Genomic DNA, 21,485 nt, shown 5'->3' on the forward strand with positions numbered 1-21,485 from the left:
ATCCTGACCCTTTTGACCTGAATGATCATTTAGTTATACAGTGAAACTAGGTTAAGTGGGACCTGGATAAGTGAGAAACCTCCATAACTGGAACTCATGCTGAGGTCCCAACACTTTGGCACTGAATTACCTCTCTTAGTGGGACGAGGTAAGCCTCTATATCTAGGGTTTGTTCTTTCGATTTATCACCATAGTTACCTCTATAACTGAGACAGCGAGTAAATTTTATATGCATAAACCTCTGTAACTGAGATAACATTGTTTGTTTACTCATTCTTATTCTACCCACAAATTCCACACATAATTTCAAGTACGTAAGTACAAATTTTGAGCTTCAATTACCTTCAGTTTTAGTTTCGCTTTACTATCATACAGATGTTTATTTGAAAAATGCCAAAACGAAAGCTACAATCGTTATCATTACGTGAAAAACTGAAGTTAATATCCGTTTATGAAAGTGAGAAGACACGCGAAGAAGTTTGTGCCGAATTTAATGTGCCAAAATCTACTCTTTGTAGAATAATTCAGAGTAAACATAAAATTGAATTACAATGTTCTGAAGGCCAAGGAAGACTAAAACGTGTACGTTTATCAGAATATCCTGAACTTGAACAGTGTTTGCTAACATGGGTCAAGCAACTTCGTAACAAAAACGCTCCGGTAAGTGGACCGATGATTAAAGAAAAGGCACAAGATTTCGCGCGAAGGCTCGATATTCATAATTTTTGTAGCAGCAATGGTTGGATGGAAGGGTTTAAGAAAAGAAACGGTATAGTTTTCAAAGCAATTTGTGGAGAAAGTAACGCTGTTGATGTTAACAAATGTAGCCAATGGATTGAAGACCTACCACTTCTATTACGCAATTATTCTGCTGATGATATTTTGAACGCAGACGAAACGGGTTTATTTTACAAGTGTCTACCCGATATAACTTTTACCTTAAAAGGTGAGTCTTTTCATGGCGGGAAACTCAGTAAAGAACGCATTACAATACTTCTAGGTGCTAACATGTCAGGAACTGAAAAGTTGCCTATCATATTAATCGGAAAATCCAAGTCTCCGCGATGTTAAAACTTTGCCTGTGAATTACCAAAATAATAAAAAGGCATGGATGACATCCATTATTTTTTCTGATTAGTTGAAGGATTTAAACCAAGAAATGAAAGCCCAGAAGCAAAAAATTTTAATGTTTGTGGACAATTGTACTGCTCACAATAATATGCCCGAGCTAATCCACATTAAACTCGTGTATCTGTCTGCGAATACAAGTAAATTGCTGCCAATGGATCAAGGAATCATCAACAATTTCAAAATTTATTACAGAAAAGAAGTTGTTCGACATGTTATTAAATCTATACAAGACAATAAGTGCCCACAAATCGATGTTCTTCAGGTAATGAGGTTTGCTAGGAAAGCTTGGTTTTCTGTGACCAAAACTACTATAGTAAACTGCTTTAAAAAATCTGGATTTAAATCTGAAGTAACTGAAGCTGCAAGCTTACAAGAGGAGGACGAAAATTTAGAAACTGATCCTGAAGATTGGAACTTAGTCATCAGCAACGACAATAATCAACAGCCAACAGTCCAAGATTTTATAAACGTCGATGACGGTTTAATAGTTTCAGGAGAACTTAATGAAAGCGACATTGTTCATGCCTTCTCGTCTTCTTCATTGGAAAATGAAGAAGAAGACGTTGAAATGAGCGCGAAAGTAAATTTAGTAAAAATTTCTAAACGCGAAGCAGTAAAAGCAATAGAAACTTTGCACAGTTATTTTGAAATGTCATCAATTGGTGACCAAAGCATATTTGATAAAATTTATAACATCGAAAAACATCTGATGGCTGATACTTCCAAACGACAAACTAAAATGACAGATTTTTATAATTGATATATTCTGTTTCCATATTCGTACATCATCATATATTTAAGAGCTCAGCTCTTGTCGTTGAGTACATATTACGGTGTAAAAACGTGCTTGAATATTTTTGTTGATTACATAAATTTGTATGATTACCTTTAAGTACTATTTTTTTATTAAAACTCATTTACACACATAACACGTTATTTTATTTAATAATTTAACCTGTATAACTGAAATAACCTGTATTCTCACCTCTATTAATGAGACAGATATTTATTTATACCTGTATATCTAAGACACTGGGTAAGTGGAATACCTCTATAAGTGAAACGACAGTGCAGGTCCCTTGATGTCTCACTTAACCAAGTTTCACGTATCTCAATACGTTCAAAATCACAAAGAAACCAGTAAGCGCTTATACGAAAAAATTAAACAACAAAACGAACAAACTAAACAAAAGGTTATAGAGAAATTAAATAGGAAAAGGTCCGAACCTTTAGACAATTCAAAACAAAAAACCGCCTACGTAAAAACTAAATTAAGAAATAAGAAACTCCCTAAGTTTAAACAAACTAAAATAATCAAAGATAAAGGTATTTTGCTTAAAACTGATAAAGGTGCGTATCATAAAAGTATTGTCCGAAAACCAAGAAGTAATGTTCGGAAATTGTTACAGGATGTCGACGAGCATGCGAATCCTGATGCTTTACCTGATTCTTCGTGTATTTCAAGCGACCTGTAGTGTAAAAGACATACAGGTTACGAAAATTCAAAACTTCCTTCTTCCTATCCAATTAGGAAACGCTAGATTAGTGTATAGTAAACATACGTTTTTACATTATTTAGATTTAAGCCAACTTATTAAGCAAATAGATAGTCTAGTTACGCATTTCAATTACATAAAAAATAGTATTACAACTGTAACCACTACAAACACTATATCCTATCACGCTTTAGCACAAAACATGTTAATAAGTGATCAACATTGTACAGAAAAAATTCGAAAATTTGAATCCTCATATCAGAAATCGAAGAGGCTTACTAAATGGCGTTGGTAAAATAAACAAATGGGTTTTTGGAATCCTCGATTCAGATGATAAGATAAAATACGATAACGCAATTACTTTATTACAACAAAATCAAAAGAACATTATCTATGAAACTAACCTTCAAATTTCTCTCTATAAGAAACTCATTGATCATTACAATAAGTCATTTACTATTTTAAATAAAAATCAAGCAAACTTTAATAATGGGTTACAACTATTTTCAGTCTCTGTATATAACGTTTCAAGGTATGTTGTATCAGATTAATTTAGACTGTCAGTCAACAATAACGTTTATAGATAATATTGAGAATGCAGTTGTATTTTCGAAACTTAATTCTGTACATATGTCTATAATTTCTAGTTACGAGATACTGGACATAATTCAACATTTAGGAAACCTATATTCAGAAAAACAGATTCCTAAATTTTCTAACATACTATCAATTTCTTGGAACTCAAGTATCAATCATTGATTCGAAATTAGTCTTTGCTATCCACGTACCTATACTCATCTCCGAAACATTTGAATTCTACCACCTTGTTCCCATAATCCAAAATAATAAAATGTACAATCCTAAATTCCCTTACCTGGCACGAACGCAAAATGAAACCCAACCAGAAAAAGAAGAATGTCCATCCCTCGAAGGTACCTACTATTGCCGTAAAAATTTTGTCCAAAGGGATAATTGCACCCTTACTCTACTTGAAGGGAACACTCTCGATGATTGCCAAATTCTAGAAGTCAATATCGAAGAAACAATCATTCAACAAGTTACAGCAAAAGAAGTCCTGATAATGCCGATTCAACAAGAAAAAATACTTTCAAAATGTCAATTCGATCAATACCTCGAAATAGAAGAACCATCACTTGTCAAAATCCCAAAAAATTATGAACTATGGATCAATAATCAACGATACATCAATGACGACGAAATCAGTTACGGTAAACCATTTGTCCTGCCTAAATTAGAAACAAACAAATTATCAACTTCAAAATACTACGAAAAATATAAAACAACAAATCTCAATCTTGATTATCTTTTCCAAATCAACGAATTGTCAAGAAAATTGAAGCCGATCCAAGAAATTTCCAACAACAATCGAAAGCCTTTTAGCGATAATATTCATTATTTTAATAGCAGGTGTCTTGTTCAAATTCAAATCAAAAATTTTAGTATGCAGAAAACACACAAAAGAAAAAGTTAAGAAAACCTGGAAAGGGCCCAAAAATCGAAAAGTCAATCCATACTTTTCGAGACTTAAGGAGGAAGGAGTTACATACACCGCTTATCGAGGAAACTTAAAAGCGCAGCAGAAACATTATACTTTCTGAGAAATTGTTACTTAACAACATATGTAGATAAATCTTACTTTCTTGTAATTTCATTTAATATAATTCATTCTCTATTCAGATCTCTAACAATAAACTTGTAATTGCTTGAATAAATATATTTTTTAAAAACGAATTTTTCGTTAAGAAAACCAAAATTCACAGACATTTTTTGGCACTTTACAAAGATTATACACGATTTCTTCTAGTTCAAGTCAGAGATGGTCCATTCTAAAAGAACATGTAAACATCTCACTTAAGCCTCTTTCAGAAACGAGGTGGGAGTGTAGGGTTGAATCGGTGAAAGCAGTAAGGTTCCAACTAGACCAAGTATGTGATGCTTTGTGTAGTTTAAGAGAGAAAAGTACTGATTGTGCCCTGATCAGCGAATACCAGTCCTTGGAGAATCAAATATCGACGTTTGAGTTCATCGTTTCATTGGTGATTTGGTATGACATTCTAATCTAAATTCACGCCATCAGTAAAATGTGGCAAAGTCCAAGTATGAATTTAGTGGCAGAAGAAACTGGACTTACAGAAACGACTTTTAAGTCTCCAAGAATTAGACGAAAGAAGAAAATGTTTGACTATGAAGCAACTGACGAGGCTCATGAACTAGCGCCGAAAGAGGCATTCAGAGTAAATTACTTTAATATAGTCGTGGACACAATACGTGTCAGCTGTGAGCCACGATTTGAAGCCTTGAAGCAACACGAAAACATTTTTGGGTTTTTGTACAACGTATTGAATGTGTCGTCAATGCCAGACAAAGAACTTTTAAATCATTGCGAAGACCTTCAAACTGCTCTTACCGACGGGAACCAATGTGGTGACATAGACGGACTGGAATTGTTTGAGGAACTAAAAATATTTCCAAATGTTGTGGAGGAAGCAGACATGAAAAACAAGGAAAAAGGCCAACTCAACCAAAGCGGAATACTTAGGGCATTGAAGTTCATCACGATTAACAACCTGAGTGATATATATCCCAATCTATTCATCGCCCTAAGAATTGTGTTAACCATTCCTGTCACTGTTGCGGCTGCGGAAAGGAGTTTTTAAAGATTGAAGCTTATCAAAACTTACCTCCGCAACACCATGACACAACACCGTCTTTCTTCACTAGCAATATTGTCAATTGAAAATGAAGTATCACATAGTTTAGATTTTAAAGCTTTGATTGATGATTTTGATCATAAAAAGAGCAGGAGAGTACAGTTTTAAAAATTAAGTATGTATAAAAAATAAAGTAATATGTAGTAATATGTTTATATGTGTATGTAGTAATGTTTTCATAAATTTCGCTACTTTTTGCCGTAGTTTTAAGTTTTAAAATGTAAACATAAGTTTTACTTTTCAACTGTAAATATAATATTAACATCTGTTAGTTTTTTTATGATATTATAATTTCTGACATCTGATTATTTGCTGTCTTATTTGTACACTACCCATCCCTAGTTACTTATTTCAAAATAGGTATTGTAATATGTAATATAAAAATATGTCATTACTCGTAAAATAAAATAAATATTTTAAAATATGCAATACTCTGTTTTAACTATCATAAATACTAACTATAAAAACAGATCTTCAATTCAAAAGTAATATGTGCATATTATGTTAATATTCTAGACAGGGTTAGACAAGGAGACATTGTGTCACCCAAATTGTTTACACTGGTGCTAGAAGACGTTTTTAAGAGCCTACATTGGGAAGACAGAGGAATTGATATATCGGGAGAAAAACTAAGTAACCTAAGATTCGCCGATGACATTGCCATTTTTGCCCCAAACAGTGAAGAATTAGAATACATGCTTATAGAACTACAACAAGAAGCAAGAAAAGTAGGCCTAGAAATGAACATTTCTAAAACCAAATTCATGACAAACCAACGGACAAACAAAGAGAGTATAAATGTGCGAGGACAACAGATAAAGAAAGTTAACTCTTATATCTACCTAGGTCAAGAATTAACATTGGGTAAAACCAATCAAGAACTTGAAATTAACCACAGAATACATCTAGGATGGGCGGCCTACGGGAAGATGCGACACGTCTTCAACTCCAACCTACCCCTCAAACTAAAAACCAAGGTTTACATGGAATGCATTCTCCCAGTAACAACCTACGGATGTGAAACATGGGTCCTAACAAAGAAAATCTTGAATAAATTAAAGGTACATCAAAGATCAATAGAACGGAAAATGATAGGAATAACGCTTAAAGACCATAAAACCAATGAGTGGATAAGAAATAGAACCAAAATCGAGGACATAGTGAGGCGAATAGGTAGTCTTAAATGGAACTGGGCCGGACATGTTGCTCGAAATAACACCAACTGGAGCGGAAAAATAACAAGATGGAGACCTTGGGGGGAGAAAAGAAGCACCGGCAGACCACAACAAAGATGGTATGATGATATCAAGAGAACAGCCGGACTTAACTGGTACCAAGTGGCACAGAACAGGGAAAACTGGAAAAATATGAGAGAGGCCTATATCCAAAGGATAGAAAACGGCTAGAAGAGAAAGAGATGTTAATATTAACTCATTTAAATTGAGGTGTCTTCACGGCCTAACGTAACGAGTCGTTCACTAAGTAGTCAAGGATATAAAAAAATTAACAATCTTCCAGTACAATAAGTAGAAAACTAATTATATGAGTAAAGTGAAATCCATAAATAATAACTACAGCTACGCTCTGAAAAATCATGTTGAAGGACAAGGATGGGCGTCGCTATAATTAGACCTACAGATGATCGCCGTTTAAAAACAAAATGTACTTAGATTTCAGCCTTTCACTAGTGTTTATCCAATTAATTAAATACATTTTTATTTAGTGTTGTGGATGACCATAAGTAAAGCACATAGGTTCTTATTTTAGACAATTTTTTCTAGTAAATATAGAGATATAACACTGAAAAAAGTACTCTAGAGAGGCTTAAAATGTATAATTTAGCACCTAAATTTTAAAAATTATCCAGGGAAGGGCCCCCCTAATATCACCTCGCACAGGGCCCCCCTAATATCACCTCGCACAGGGCCCCGCGGCGACTAACGCCGCCGCTGTACGTTAGATTGTTTTAAAAAATATTTGAAAGGTCAGGCGGATCTCTTAGAAAACATTGAGAAAAATTTAAACCAAACCGATAAAAAATACGAAACAAGTCTCGAGATAGTCGCCATAATGAAAATAAAACGAAGTACGTTAGTTATTTCTATAAAAGGGATCATAGCCTTTTTTATTGCCCTGATTTTCTATCACTTTCAATAAACGATCGCATAACAAAGGTTAAAGAGTTACAATTGTGTCATAATTGCTTGCGCCTAAATCATTTTGCAAAGGATTGCAAATGGAGTGGTGGTGAATTGTGCAATTCATAACATAATACTACGTTACACATAGCAAGAGAAAAATCTAACGATACTGTTAATCCAGTCGGTAAATTCTGAACTGACCCCTTCTACTTCGGAAACCAATTGCAATTTCGCCACTGCGCACAATGCTATTTTATGCACAGTAAGTAATTTTATGCACACAAGTAATTACAGTTCAGACTTAAACAATAGGTATAACTAGCAATTTACCTGTTAAGCTGATTAATCGTAAAATGTTAAAAATTCCTGCGGATATTCAATTAGCGGATCCAAAATTTGATCAAACTAGAGAAATTGATTTGTTGATAGGAGCAGATTTGTTTTGGGACATTATTAGCGAAGGATTCTCCAGAATACGCGGCTAGGGTGGAACGAAGCGGGACCTTCCGCTGCCTACTATTCGAACTCGTATTTGTTGTGTAACCTTGGTAAAACAATTAGAGCAGATATCTAAATTCTGGTGTGGAAGAGATTTCCAACAGTAAACCTTCATACGAAGAAGCGTTATGCGAAAAACATTTTGTCGATAATCACCAGAGGGTAGATTCGTGTTATCACTTCCACTTAAAGATTCTCCCACCAAACTCGGCAATTCACGCAATACAGCTATCAAACGTCTCATTAGTCTCGAACGCAAGTTATATTTAAACGAAACATTACGACAATTATACGTTGATTTTTTAAACGAATACGAAAATCTTGGGCATATGACCGAGATAAAACATAACGACTCAGATATTCAACCGGATTACTATTTCCCACATCACGGTGTTTTAAAGGAATCGAGTTTAACCACTAAATTCCTGTTGTGTTTGACGGATCATCCCCTTCATCTACTGGAGTTTCAATTAATGATTTATAAATGACCGGTCTAATAATACAATCCGATTTAATATCGATACTTTTGCGATTTCGCATACGTCCTATCGTCATTTCAGACGACATGTGAATGATGTATCGCCAGGTGTCAATCGATCAGTTACAACAGATTGTGTGGCGATCAAATCCCAACGAACCTATTAAAACCTTTCAATTAAACACAGTAACTTATGGCACAACAGCTGGATCCTTCCTGGCAATCCGTTGTATACATGAGGTTGCAAAAGAATGCGCTAATCAATATCCCCAGATAGTAAATATTCTTAGAAGGGATATGTACGTAGATGATTTGCTTACCAGTTTAGATTCGGTTGAGGAAGCAAAATTTGTAATTTCTAAAACTTCAAAATTCCTGATAAGACGAGGATTCGAATACGTAAATGGAAATCCAATAATCCTCAAGCAATTAGTGATATTAATCATGCAAGTTCCGAAAATGCTATCGAGTTTACCGAAAACAAAGATAATAGTAAGGTACTGGGGTTACTGTGGTTATGCGACCAAGACACATTAACGTATAAAATATCCACACCAGAAAAATTTCATCAAAAAAGGATTACCAAACGCTTAATTATATCTCGCATTGCAACGATATTCGATCCGCTTGGCCTGGCTAGTCCTTCCATTATAATTGCAAAAGTGTTATATTACAAAAACTGTGGATGGAGAATTTGACTTGGGACCAACTGTTACCGAACTATGTATTGAATATTTGGCTATAGTTTTCTTCCGAATTGGACATTTTAAACAGCAACAAAATTGAACGTAAGGTCATCTGTGACCAATCTATTCGTATCTCTCTCCAAGGTTTTTCTGGTGCTTCAGAAGCCAGTTACGGAGCTTGCGTCTACCTATTATCAACTAATGCAAAAAATGAGAAAATATGTAATCTTCTATGCGTAAAATCGAAAGTGGCTCCACTCAAGACTTTGACCATGCCTCGATTGGAGTTATGCGCCGTGTTGTTATTGTCTCAACTGATTTCTAAAGTCTTAGAAACTGGTAAGATTAAGTTTGATCAAATATTTTGCTGGTCAGACTCAACCATTGTTCTTGGATGGCTACAGACGCCACCCAACTTATGAAAGTCATTTATTAACAATCGTGTTGCGGAAATCCAACGGTCAAGTATTTCTATCGTATGGAGGCATGTGCCGACGAAGGAGAATCCAGCAGGCCTGGTATCTCGCGTTAATTGAATCTCAAATGTGGTGGCATGGCCCCAGTTGGTTATTACTTGATCAAACTCAATGGCCTGAAAGTAAATCCGTTAATGATTTATTATTAATATTGTTGTGGTCTAATATTCGTTAAAAATTTTGGCCGATTGCCGGACGCAATCTAACTCGAAAAATTGTAAGAAATTGCGTAACGTGCGCTAGGTATATTTTCCAACCTATTCAACTTTGCCGTTTGTTAAAGTTGGGGTGGATTATTCGGGTCCCTTTTCAATGAAAGATCGACGTGGTCGTGAATGCAAGACTATAAAGGTTTGGGTGGCTGTATTTGTCTGTTTTAGCACACGAGCCATTCATCTCGAATTGGTTTTATCATTAAGCTGTGAAGATTTTTTGCAGACGTTTAACAGATTTATTGGTAGACGAGGAAAACCAGAGGAAGTGTTTTGTGACAATGGAACTAATTTTGTTCACGCAAACAAAGAAATAAAGGCGATAGGTGAATTTTTACAAGAAAACAAAGTATCAATCTCAGAATCAATTACAAATCTAGGCATTAAATGGCATTTTATTTCCACAAACTCCCCTCATTTCGGCGGGATATTAGAATCTCCGGAGTGTAAATCATCTTTTAAAAAGAGTTTTAGGGTCTTATAGTTTATTTTTTTTTCAATTTTCAAACGTTACTTGTGCGTATCGAATCTCCCGTCCCATAAGTCCTCTCAGCTCTAATCCTGATGACTTAACCCCCCTCACTCCAGCCCATTTTCTTATTGGAAGATCCTTTTCACCGGAATCGTCATTCTGCCACTCACCAGACAAGACTATCCCAGTTTCAGTTAATACAAAGGGTTTACGAACAATTTTGGAATAGATGACATCGAGAATTTATAAGTGAATTACAGGAGCGAAGAAAATGGAAGAAAACAATTGGAAACTCAACATAGGCCAACTACTGCTTATCAAAGATTCTAATTTGCCCCCTATGCGTTAGTCCCTTTCAAGGCGGAGGGCATGTTGACGCCGCCCCTGTGCGAAAAACATAACAATTTTTTACCGAGTCTCGTCAAGCGAATACAAAGGTCGGCACAACTAGTCGAGAGTTTGAGAAGCCTACACAAGTGAGAGAGAGAGAATTCTCCCTCGATTGAAAAACATTACCAAATGTGTTATTTGTAACGATTCAAATTTACATGTATAAAGTCAAGGTTGAAGGTTTATTTAAGAAACCCTTACAAAATTTTTCAATTAAAAGAAGTTGACTTCATCGAATATAAGTCCTATGCTGGTCAATTCAACTATAAAATTGTACCTTTCAGTCAAGTAGTTGCTCTTAAGTTTTCAAAATCTCTATTATTTGAAATAGAATATAAAGTTATCCACGCCAATAACGAGTGGAAAAAGTCTCCATTCGTGATTATCGCCCTACCAGAAAAAATGCTGCTAAAAAAGATATAAATAAACCAGTTCGTCCTACAAATAAAAATTCACGATTCCAAATTAAAGTTGAAGCTATCAAAAGCATGTTCAAGTGGATGCCTGAGGTGGATAGGGCATATTATGTGGCTATACTTCCCAAAAATAGTAATACTGAATTTGTATATTTCCGTAACTTTGGTATATATTCATATTTATAAGGATACTCAGTTTTTGATGACGTTTCCAAGTTGTATGTTTTTTTGTGCTCCAAAATTTATACAAAAAAAACTGTATTTTGGAGTTTATTTCTTTGAAACGTTAATAATTATAATTAAACTAACTAAGCTGCAATTGTTTTAAATGTAGGCTTGTCCATAACACTGTATCACAAGGCCATTTTTTTATTTTGCGTTTTCTCAATACTTGGTTCACTGCACATACCACAGTGTAACTATAAGCTAACGATTTGCTTAGCAGTATTAACAGATTGTCTATCACTAGTATCCAGTGATGTCTGACTTTGATCATGCCATATGTGGTATGAGACCATTTGCCAAATAAAAAAATTCATATTCAAATAAATAAAAATCTCCAGAATTGCAAATTATGTCAGTTTACTTAGTACTAATTACCTAAGAGCCTTGCATTGAAAATGGAAGATATTCTTCATATGTTTTCATTAAAATTATTTTTTTAAAGAAATATCCTCACTTTTTTGAGTTAATGTGGTATAAAAGGCATTAAGCTACACTACAACACAAAGATTAATAAAAAATCTATTAAAACTTCTCTTTGTAACCTAGTTTTGTATTTTTTAAATTTTTAACAAAATTAATTCTAGAATTCAAAATTTGTCTACAAGAAATCATATAATTAATATCAAATTCATACGATTTTATGCAGTCTACGCAAATTCGTTTATCAAAGTTTTGTAATAAATATTTGAACATTTTTTAAGATCAACCCACAACGGCGTCTTTCCCTGAAAACAAAAATTTAAATATCAACCTATATGTCTTTGACAAAAATATACATGCAGCATCTTAAAAAATGTAAAAATTAAACAAAAACAATTTAGAAAAACAAAAGAAAAAAAACGAATTTCCATAAAAATTAAATTTTATTCCAACAAGTGAAAAAGTATGTTTCCATTTACAACTCAAAGAACTGAAATAAACTTTGGAAAGTACGAGGGTTGCTACTCAAGTTTTGAAATATGGCAACTCTGATGTGAATATGTCAAATCTAATATTGCCTTCAAAAAGTTTGACATTTTTAATAGTTAACATACTCAGAACTTAAATCTTCCAATATTATTCAAATGGTGAAGTTTATGGAAAAAATATAAGATACCTTTTTTTGTAGGACTTTAAATTTTTTACAAAATTCTTCAAAAACAGTTTTATGTACAATTAATTAATGATGAGTTATGGATTTTTTTTCCTCAGGATACATGACAAAATATTCACAAAAAAAATTGAAAACGGTGATAACATTGATGGAGCATACCACGTTACTTTTGCAAAGGTATATCCTCAACAAAATGCTGCTAAACTGTAGCCTTAAAGTGAGTTGTCAAATTGATTGCTCACTTGGAGCCTCAATTTATTTTATTCTGAATTTGAGTTTTGAAAATCCTGCTAAATTTTCTACTTAATGATCACGTAATGCATTGATAATAATAGAGAGACAACATAAGCTCAACAATGAACAACACATGAAAAAATTTGCCATTAAGCCAAGATGTAATTATATACAATAAGGAATAGTCAAATGGAATGAATTTAGTATGTTATATTCTCTTTTCTAAGAAATCAATTTCTGTATCAATATCAATATATAACTCTTGTTATCCACCATCATTTCTTGAAATTAAAATATTGGCATTCATTTTCTGTTCTAATTCAGAATCTAAAAATTACAGAAACTAAAATATCGAAAACATAATTAAAAACCTCACAGCAACAATAGCTGTAGACTACCTGTTATGGCAATTGAAAGAATAAGTTAGTAACAGAATCACTAATACTTGGAGATGAAGCAATGAAGAAAAATTCTTCCAGTTTGCTCAACATCCAATCAATTTTATACCGAATCCTCCTGATAAAAAAAAGTACCTCAAGAAATTCTGTTAATGGATTTGGCAAAAAAATATTATGATAAATGCGAGAGAATGTGACAATAACGCAAACCTTGAAATTTATGGCGGTTACATATTGAAGAATGTTTCAACAAAAGAAATGATGTTAAACTATTACCAACCAACACTACTACAAACCAACTAATATCAATCCATCAGGTTGAATTTGTACCACAACAACCTATAAATGAGGAAATTCATCATGTTCGAGATTGAATCCATCAATGCCTTGAGGCATTGTTACCATTCCAGCGGCTCTCTGGATATATCACAAGCTCTTGTCAGAGTCTAGTACATATGTCTGCTATAAATATAAAAACCATAGAATAATCTCCTATACATATTTTTTCAATTGCCATCCAATCTTGGAGTTTTATAATGCATGAGTATTTCATCTTAGGCAGATGCTGCCTTCTCACTGTTGCAATCCCAAGTAGGCCAACAATATGGCATATTTATTTAAAAGAAGCTATATCATTTTATTATACTCTTATACTTGAATTATTATTAAATAATACAAAGAGAGCAGATCAAATACTAATGCACTTATCTAGATAGTAAACTTTTATGAAAATCACATTTCCATTATGAGAAAATAAATAGACTAGATAGATAAAGAACTCAAATTTGGTGAGAATTTTTTAAGATATCTAGAAACCCGTTTCACTTGTGTGAAAAAAAAATAATCAATTCTTTGGACCCCCAAATACACATACACCTTGTCACAAATGTAACAAAAAAATATAAAAAATAGACTACTAATAAAAAAATACTAATTTTCCGAAAAGTCGCTTTTTAGAAATTGAATGGAATGGCCATACAAATTTTAACAGTTGAATAAATATAAGTCTTTCAATGAAAACTGTATTAGTAATAATTGTTAAATACATAATGCAAAGAGAGCTCATCAAGTCCTATGTCTTAGCATTACCTGCAAACTTGATTTCATCAAATGCTTTCCTAGCTCTCTTCAGTTCTTCATTCATTGTAAGCAGATCTTTTACTCTTGCATATTTCCTAGGATCCTTCCGAACTAAAAATACAATATCTTCCACCTGTACTCTACCAGTTCTACCGATTTCCATGGCTCTAAATAAAAAAATACATGATCTTTAATGCAGGTCAAATATTAACAAGAGGTAAAGCTATAAGTAGCATAGAATCTATTTAAAAAAATAGAAAAACGAAGGAAATTTGCTCTAAAATAATCATAATAAGAACAGAAAACCAGATTGTAAACAGAAGAAATAAATAAAATAGTTATTTTGTTATAGAGTGAGAAACATGACAAGAGACGAATAATTGGAGAATGAAGGGGAGTTAAATGAGTACAGAAGAACAAGAAAGGGAATCACAGAGGAAGTAGAGAAAGTGATGAAGAGAATCAAAATAGGAAAAGAGGGTGTATGTGATAACATAGAAGCAGAAATTATGAAATATTTAGAGCAAACAGGAACGAGATATCTATTACAGATATTCCATTTAGCATAGATCACAAATAAAATTAGCAATCAGTAAATATTAACAAAAGTCTTAATTCTGTGTTGTGAGATCTAGAATTAAATCTTCACAAAATATGAAATTATAGTGATTTAGAAAAGTTTTGTGTTGATCTATAGCAAAATTAAATGAAAGTTTGTATGGGATAAATCACATTTTGGTTGATTTGATTAATTCTTTCCAAATAATGCCCAAAATTTCTTTCGTTTTGGCACATCTACAGTTATATAGAAATTCCTTCTTTTGCGGAGATATCACTGCTACAGATGGACGGAAAAAAGGCTAGTAATCGCGCATTTTTTTTTGTAAAACTTCCAACTGAGTTTAATGTTGCTTACTTATGAGTCATTTCTGTAATAAATTCAATGACAAGATCTTCAATTATATCTACACTTTCTGTATACGGGTTTTGATCATCTCCGAAGCCGTACATCATACATCTGAGTTCTTTACTAAAAAGTCTTTTCCTTCCTGCACTACTCAAAGCTAAAGCTGCTTCAGCTGCATCATCTTCTTCAAACTAAAATTGAGAAACCTTACTATTTTATAAAAAAAAATTTCTATAATTTACCTGTTCAAAACCTTCTTCTTGAGTAGCCATAATGACTTAACTTCTATATAATTTACTTAATCTGACAATAACAAATATTTTTTCTATTATTTTCTCATTTAGAATTCAAATCTTCTTCTTTTTTGTTAGAAATTATCGATTATTCAGACACTTTTCGACTGCCATTTTTTTCTTCATAATTATGGATTATTTCTTATATATGAAACGAACAATAATATTAGAAAATTCATATTATTAATATGAAATGAGGACTTTGAATAATTCTCAATTACTCAAATGTAGTTAGTCCTAATTGGAATTCAGTTACATTTACAAAAGAAGAAGAAAATCTTCTCTACATATTTGACATTCAATAAATAAAGCAACACCATTCGTGATTTACTTTTGACCTACCATAGCAGTTCTAGAACATTTCTCAACTTTTCAAGAAATTTGATCGTTGACATCCGAAGGAGTTTAGTGTCTAGTTTCGGTTAAGTATAACGGAAGCATTATAAAAATGCCAAAGTATTATTGTGATTACTGTGATACATATTTAACACACGACTCTCCTAGTGTAAGGAAAACTCATTGTACTGGACGAAAACATAAAGACAATGTTAAATTTTTCTACCAAAAGTGGATGGAAGAACAAGCTCAACATTTAATTGATGCTACAACTGCTGCCTTCAAAGCAGGTAAAATAGCTAACAATCCTTTCGCCCAGCCTGGAAAGGGAGTAGCTATTCCACCACCTGCTCAATTAACTATGGGACAAAGGCCCGGTCCTGGTGGTCCAGGTATGATGCCAGGACCTGGAGGTAAGATTATTTTTGCTTTATAGATAGCTAACAAATTTAACATAGTCATAAATTTCTTGACTATATTCTGTTAAAATTAGCAATAAATTTCAATAAAAGTTTCATTCCATAAAAAAGGATTCTCTCATATCAAGCTATAACTAACAGATAATATATGTTTTATTAATAATATTGGGTAATTCCGACTTTTTTGAACCGTATAAAGTTTTACTGAAGCTTTGATAAGTAGAAATTGTGATATTAATAATCTGTAACTGAAAGTTCATCTATTTCTTTCTGAAAATAAATTTCAAAAGTATTGTAATTTCTACAATGAAGAATTGCAAGACTTTAGAAACTCATAATAATCTCACCTCTAACCTTGTATTTCCTCTTTGTGTGAAGGTGCTGCCAAGGTTTGTATTCCACTTGTTGTGTATGCTGCACCATAGTGTTCTTATTTACTCATGTTTGTCTGGAATCCGGATTTAACGCTTATCACATTTTGCCTTAATGTCCGAATAACCTTTCATCTCACTTTCATAGCTTTCAATTCTCATAAATCATTTTATGTGTGCTCCTAGTCTCTTTTCATTCGATAAAACAATATACAACTGAATAGTGTTTCTTTCTTTCCACTTGATTTCAATTTCCCTGGTGAAATTTATGTCTTGCATCCCTAGGACTAATTGAGATTTTTTTTTCAGATATGTAGATATCAAACTAATAAATTCAGGGTCTCAGATCATCTTTGACATTTCGATTTTTCTTTTACGGAGTCTTTTTCAGTCCCATTATTTATTGTGCAAAAAACCCAAAATTTTCTCTATTTCTTTCATACATTTTCATCAGGAATATGGATTGATGATCTGTATAGAGTAAATGTTAAAAAAGCAATATGGGTAATTAGTCCTTGGTACTCTCCTTCACACTTCTTTCCATCAATCTAGGCTTTAGAAAAGACTAAAAAACGAAATTTGGTGTAATGTTGAAAGAGCAGTTAATATATATATATATGAATGGTCCGATTGTTGATAGAAATATCACGCGCCCCACGACTCATTTTTTAGTCTGACAAGGTATTTATCTATCCTATGAATACAGATTACTAATGCGCAGTTCACCATATTTCAATAATTCTTTAAAAGAATTTAAAGACAAAGATATGGTACTATGATCACCCTGGTTTGTTCACGGAAAACGCGTTAACAATATGGCCGATGCCCAGTTGCCGTATATTACCTCTAGATAGCGCTCGCGTCACTTTGACAAAAAATGCAATGCTCATGACTCAGGAACCTCAAATATACCCTCGCTTGAAAACAAAGAATAGATTAAAATTTGTATGTTTGCAGTACAGTACCATAATTTCCACTTTCCAACAATTGATAATTTATTTAGAATATGTGGAAAGATATGAGGAAAAATAGGGAAACCTTCTGCAATCTTAAAATTTTATCTAATAATCGTATTTTGATCAAATTAGTTTTGTTTTTTAATCTTATCAAATGATTTATAAATTTTTTATATTGAGTAACTCAGGAACTAAATTTATTTTTCTCATTTGTAGTGAATAATAAAAATAAATAAATTATACATTAACCAATATTGATTGTTTGCATGTTATAGGTATGGGCCCAGGTGGCCCCATGCCACCTATGATGATGGGTCCTCATGGTCCAATGCCTCCAATGATGGGAGTGAGAGCTCCTATGATGGGAATGATGCCTATGGGGCCCATGGGTCCTATGGGTGCTGTTCGACCGCCTATGGGGCCACCAATGAAGAACTAAATAATTCTACATGTTTCTTGTATGAATCTTGAATAAGTGTGATTGAATAGTAAACTTATGAAATAAATATAATTTATCTATTAAATTTTTATAATTATCATATGTGTGCGTTAGTCCCCTCCTAATTAGTTTTATCCCAAAGGTACTAGATGTCACATTTTTCATTAAATAAATAATTATTAATAAAACATTATTTCATTTGGAATTACATATGCTGTATGATTAAGTTTTGTATGTATGGATGGATGGATTTGGGATCTCGTATACACTGCGACCCAAAAGATCTATATGATAAAGTTTTTCTTATTTATATGTGTTTTCATTGCAATTTTTGAATTTTTTTAGTAAAATTTTGGATAGCACCTTCAAATATCTCTAAAGTTGCTGAATTGTAATAGAAAATAGAAGGGGTTTAACTTCAGAGCACATTTAGAATTCCATAAAACACAGAATATACTAGATCCAGCCTTAAGGTGTTCTAGTTTGCATGGTAACTATAATAGTTGATGTTTTAATGCCAGTTTATTATTAAATGTTGAAAGTAAAACGAAAAGTCTGTGATAAATTTTTTCGTGAACAATTACTAGAGATAAAATATGCCTATTAAAAGTGCATTTAAACAATAAATTACTTGTGGAAACACACCTCTAAAAGACAAAAAAATTCTCAACAGCATAATTTCTCATACTGAAACATCAAATTATTTCTCTCAATTTAATAATAACTCCATTGTTCAAAAAATCAACACTGAAATTGGAAGAGATTTCAGGAAGTTTTAATTTCTATTCTATTGCACAAGGGTCCGGATGCACTGAAAACCTGGCCTAAAATCCAAATTGTGAAATGCTCTAATAAGAAAAATTAATTTTTCCCTAGTCCTTACATCTCAAATATGTAGCAGTAATTGATTAAATTATTTGTAGTTTTACTAGAATTTACAAAATGAACCTATAACTTCTACTTAAAATGATTCAGGTTTTTTTATCATTTATAACTTTTTCGTTCTTATGAATGTGAACTATCTCTAAAAATTCCCTTTTTCGTGTATTACATTCCATTTCAAGTTTGAATCTTTATAATTGAATTTATGATTTTTTGATACTTAATGGTTCTTTAATGCAGTTTTTTTTCTTTTTATCGTATTGTTGACTCTATTCTATTATCTAAATATTGACAGCGTCCTTTATAACTTAAACTAATATCATATTTATTGAAACAATTCGATTGTTGTTGGGAAATACCTTGTACATATGGTAAGGAAAAATTCACAATCGAGCAAAATAATAGAATCAATTTTCTTGATGTCACATTATATAAAATTAACAATAACATAAGAACAGTATGATATACAAACCAACTTAGTCCTCAAGATATTTAAACTTCAATTCGTGTCATCATATGTCACAAAAAAGATCAGTGATAATAATTTTGGCTGATAGATCCTGAATTTAGATTCTTAACTATTCAAAAAGCAAAAACCGCATTAATAGAAAATAATGATCTGGAAAAAATGATTATGAATAGATAGTCAGAGAATAAATTTAATCAAAGGTAGTTAGAGTTTTTGTTCATAAAACTAATATTGATAGAATCCGAGTACTTCAGCGAATGAGCACGCCAGTTTAACTTCAAGTTCTTAGGGCAAAAATAAAGCAGTTCCCCTTGGATAAGTAAAATGTAGGAGATATACCTATAACTAAATCATTATTTATCAAGTCAAGTTAAGGTCTTTTTACTCAAACAATGGATTACTTCTCTTAATCAAGCCATTCTGCTCTTTGATGAATTCCTCACTTTATTCCTTGTGGAGTATACTAACATTAATATCTTATGCTTTTTCAATTTTTTCTGGTATGGTTGAACAATTTCAATTTATTTGACTTTTTCCTGTTACAAATTCATTTTTGACATGGACTCTAGATCGGAGAATTTAGTTACTTGAGGACCTCTAGTTCAGGTACAGATATACTCAGGTGTTAATCCTTTACACATTTATTCTTAATTGAAGTTTTCTACCTGAATCTTTCGAATATTGATGTAAACAAGGACAGAATCATAATTGTTTAATGGATAATCCAGATTAATTTGTAATGGGGTTTTTTGTACTATTTGTAAGTATTAGAAAAGTTTCTTGAAGTGTAATGTATTATTGAGACATATATGATGACACTTTTAGGTTTCCAATGGTACAATATGAACTGATCTACTCTTGGGTTGATAATCAGGATAAATGAGTTTTCATTCTGTTAAATTTTAATAAAGTGCCTAAGTTGATATGTTTTAAACCATACTTCATTGGGGCATTTGGTTGTATTATTTTATAAAAGCAACCTTTGATGCTTTGTGAGAGCTTGTGTGCCATTTTTGTTCATTTAGCTCCTGAATATCAAAAAATTAGGTTTGTTCCAACCTGCTAGTCGGAACCGTACTTGGAACGGTTATCGGAAGCGTTGATAGATATTTTCTGCGTTATCCCCGGCTATACACCGTTCTTGTAACAGTACTTTTAATCAACCGAGTATCGAAAAGACCGTCCCTGAAACGGTTCACAAACGATACCTAAGTCGGTTGGAACGCAAAACAGTATTGTTCGTATAACGGTAACCGCCCGGTTGGAACACGTAACTCTATTACGCAGAATTGTCACCGTACCAAGGACGGTTTTTTGATGGGTTGGAACAAACCTATTAACTCTAAATGGGTTTTCAAAGTCTAATTTTTGTCTTCTTCGGCAGCAGCCCTTGCTATTAATATGCTTTTATCCACAGTAACGAAATATTCTTAGTGCTAATTTCATATGGTGGAGAAAATTCAGTATATTCATTATTTATTTAGTGATATTTAATATGCTTGATTTTATTTTTTATAGACAGCTTTTACGCTCAGTGGAGTGCAAATTTCTAATGCAGGGATAATTTTAATATGTTTGCAGTAGTTTGCAGGATTTATTTATATTTTGGTTTTTCAAGAGCGATCAAGTTGTTTTGTACTACCAACAAAAAGAATAATGCTGCATTTTATTGAACCCCACACTCCCAACAAAGGAAGCTAGAACAGCAGCCTATTATATTCCAATATTGTATAACTTTTTCAATCCTAACTGAATGGTAACAACTTTTGTTTTATTAGTTTCAACTATGCTTTTTGATGATTTGATGTTCAAAAAATAATCCTAAGTAATTAGATCACGTTACTAATGTTCAGAAACTCAAAGAAGCCATCAATCTCCTCTACCTAGGTATCCCAATTGGTAAACGCTACCAGCTTAAAGATTGTTTCGCTTATTAGTGCTTTCTTGGACTTCCAAAGTTATAAATTCACGTATATTGTTTCCAAGTAATAATTTTTGAGGACATTGCAGTTGAGGCGTGTCATTTTCTTACTTTTTGGCTTTGGAAACTTTTATAAAAATCTCATTCTAGGTTAGGATCCGCAATGAGCTGATACAAGATCAAGAATTTCAAAAAACCAAATTGTAAACTTTGATACATATTTAACTATTTATAAGACTATTTTTAGTTTTTTGACTCTAATGAACAGGGAAAGTTGTATATTTTCCATTTGATTTTCAATGTAAATGTGTCTCAGGTAATAAAAAAAATACCA

The 21,485-nt window shown here is 32.6% G+C and overlaps 2 protein-coding genes across 4 annotated transcripts in view; one reads left to right on the forward strand and one right to left on the reverse strand.

Moving 5' to 3' along the window:
* LOC130448761 (transcription initiation factor TFIID subunit 13) overlaps window positions 1-15,467 on the reverse strand; it is a 35,187-nt gene extending 19,720 nt beyond the window's left edge. Inside the window, exons 1-4 of one of the 3 annotated variants that reach the window (XM_056786270.1) lie at window positions 15,308-15,431; window positions 15,075-15,256; window positions 14,168-14,325; window positions 10,335-12,078 (exon numbers count right to left, since the gene is read on the reverse strand). In XM_056786270.1, the coding sequence (XP_056642248.1) occupies window positions 12,056-12,078; window positions 14,168-14,325; window positions 15,075-15,256; window positions 15,308-15,337 (393 nt within the window). In that variant the 5' untranslated portion in view covers window positions 15,338-15,431 and the 3' untranslated portion in view covers window positions 10,335-12,055. Of the gene's footprint in view, window positions 1-10,334; window positions 12,079-12,150; window positions 13,008-14,167; window positions 14,326-15,074; window positions 15,257-15,307 lie in introns of those variants that run through there. The other 2 variants (XM_056786269.1, XM_056786268.1) reach the window with 2 other exon arrangements.
* A 184-nt stretch (window positions 15,468-15,651) lies between these two features.
* Window positions 15,652-18,067, forward strand: LOC130448712 (U1 small nuclear ribonucleoprotein C). The gene is made up of 2 exons (XM_056786187.1): window positions 15,652-16,107; window positions 17,716-18,067. Exons 1-2 carry the CDS (start codon window positions 15,807-15,809, stop codon window positions 17,877-17,879), a joined length of 465 nt encoding a protein of 154 aa, XP_056642165.1. The 5' UTR covers window positions 15,652-15,806; the 3' UTR covers window positions 17,880-18,067.
* Window positions 18,068-21,485: the final 3,418 nt, after the last annotated feature.

Source organism: Diorhabda sublineata, chromosome 9 (genome assembly GCF_026230105.1).
Source record: "Diorhabda sublineata isolate icDioSubl1.1 chromosome 9, icDioSubl1.1, whole genome shotgun sequence".
Classification (NCBI taxonomy): Eukaryota; Metazoa; Arthropoda; class Insecta; order Coleoptera; family Chrysomelidae; genus Diorhabda; species Diorhabda sublineata.

Bases quoted from the DNA above. Each gene is read 5' to 3' on its own strand.
- LOC130448712 (XM_056786187.1), top strand. From the start codon at position 15,807: ATGCCAAAGTATTATTGTGATTACTGTGATACATATTTAACACACGAC. The intron at 16,108-17,715 runs GTAAGATTATTT...TGCATGTTATAG, and splicing joins TATGATGCCAGGACCTGGAG to GTATGGGCCCAGGTGGCCCC.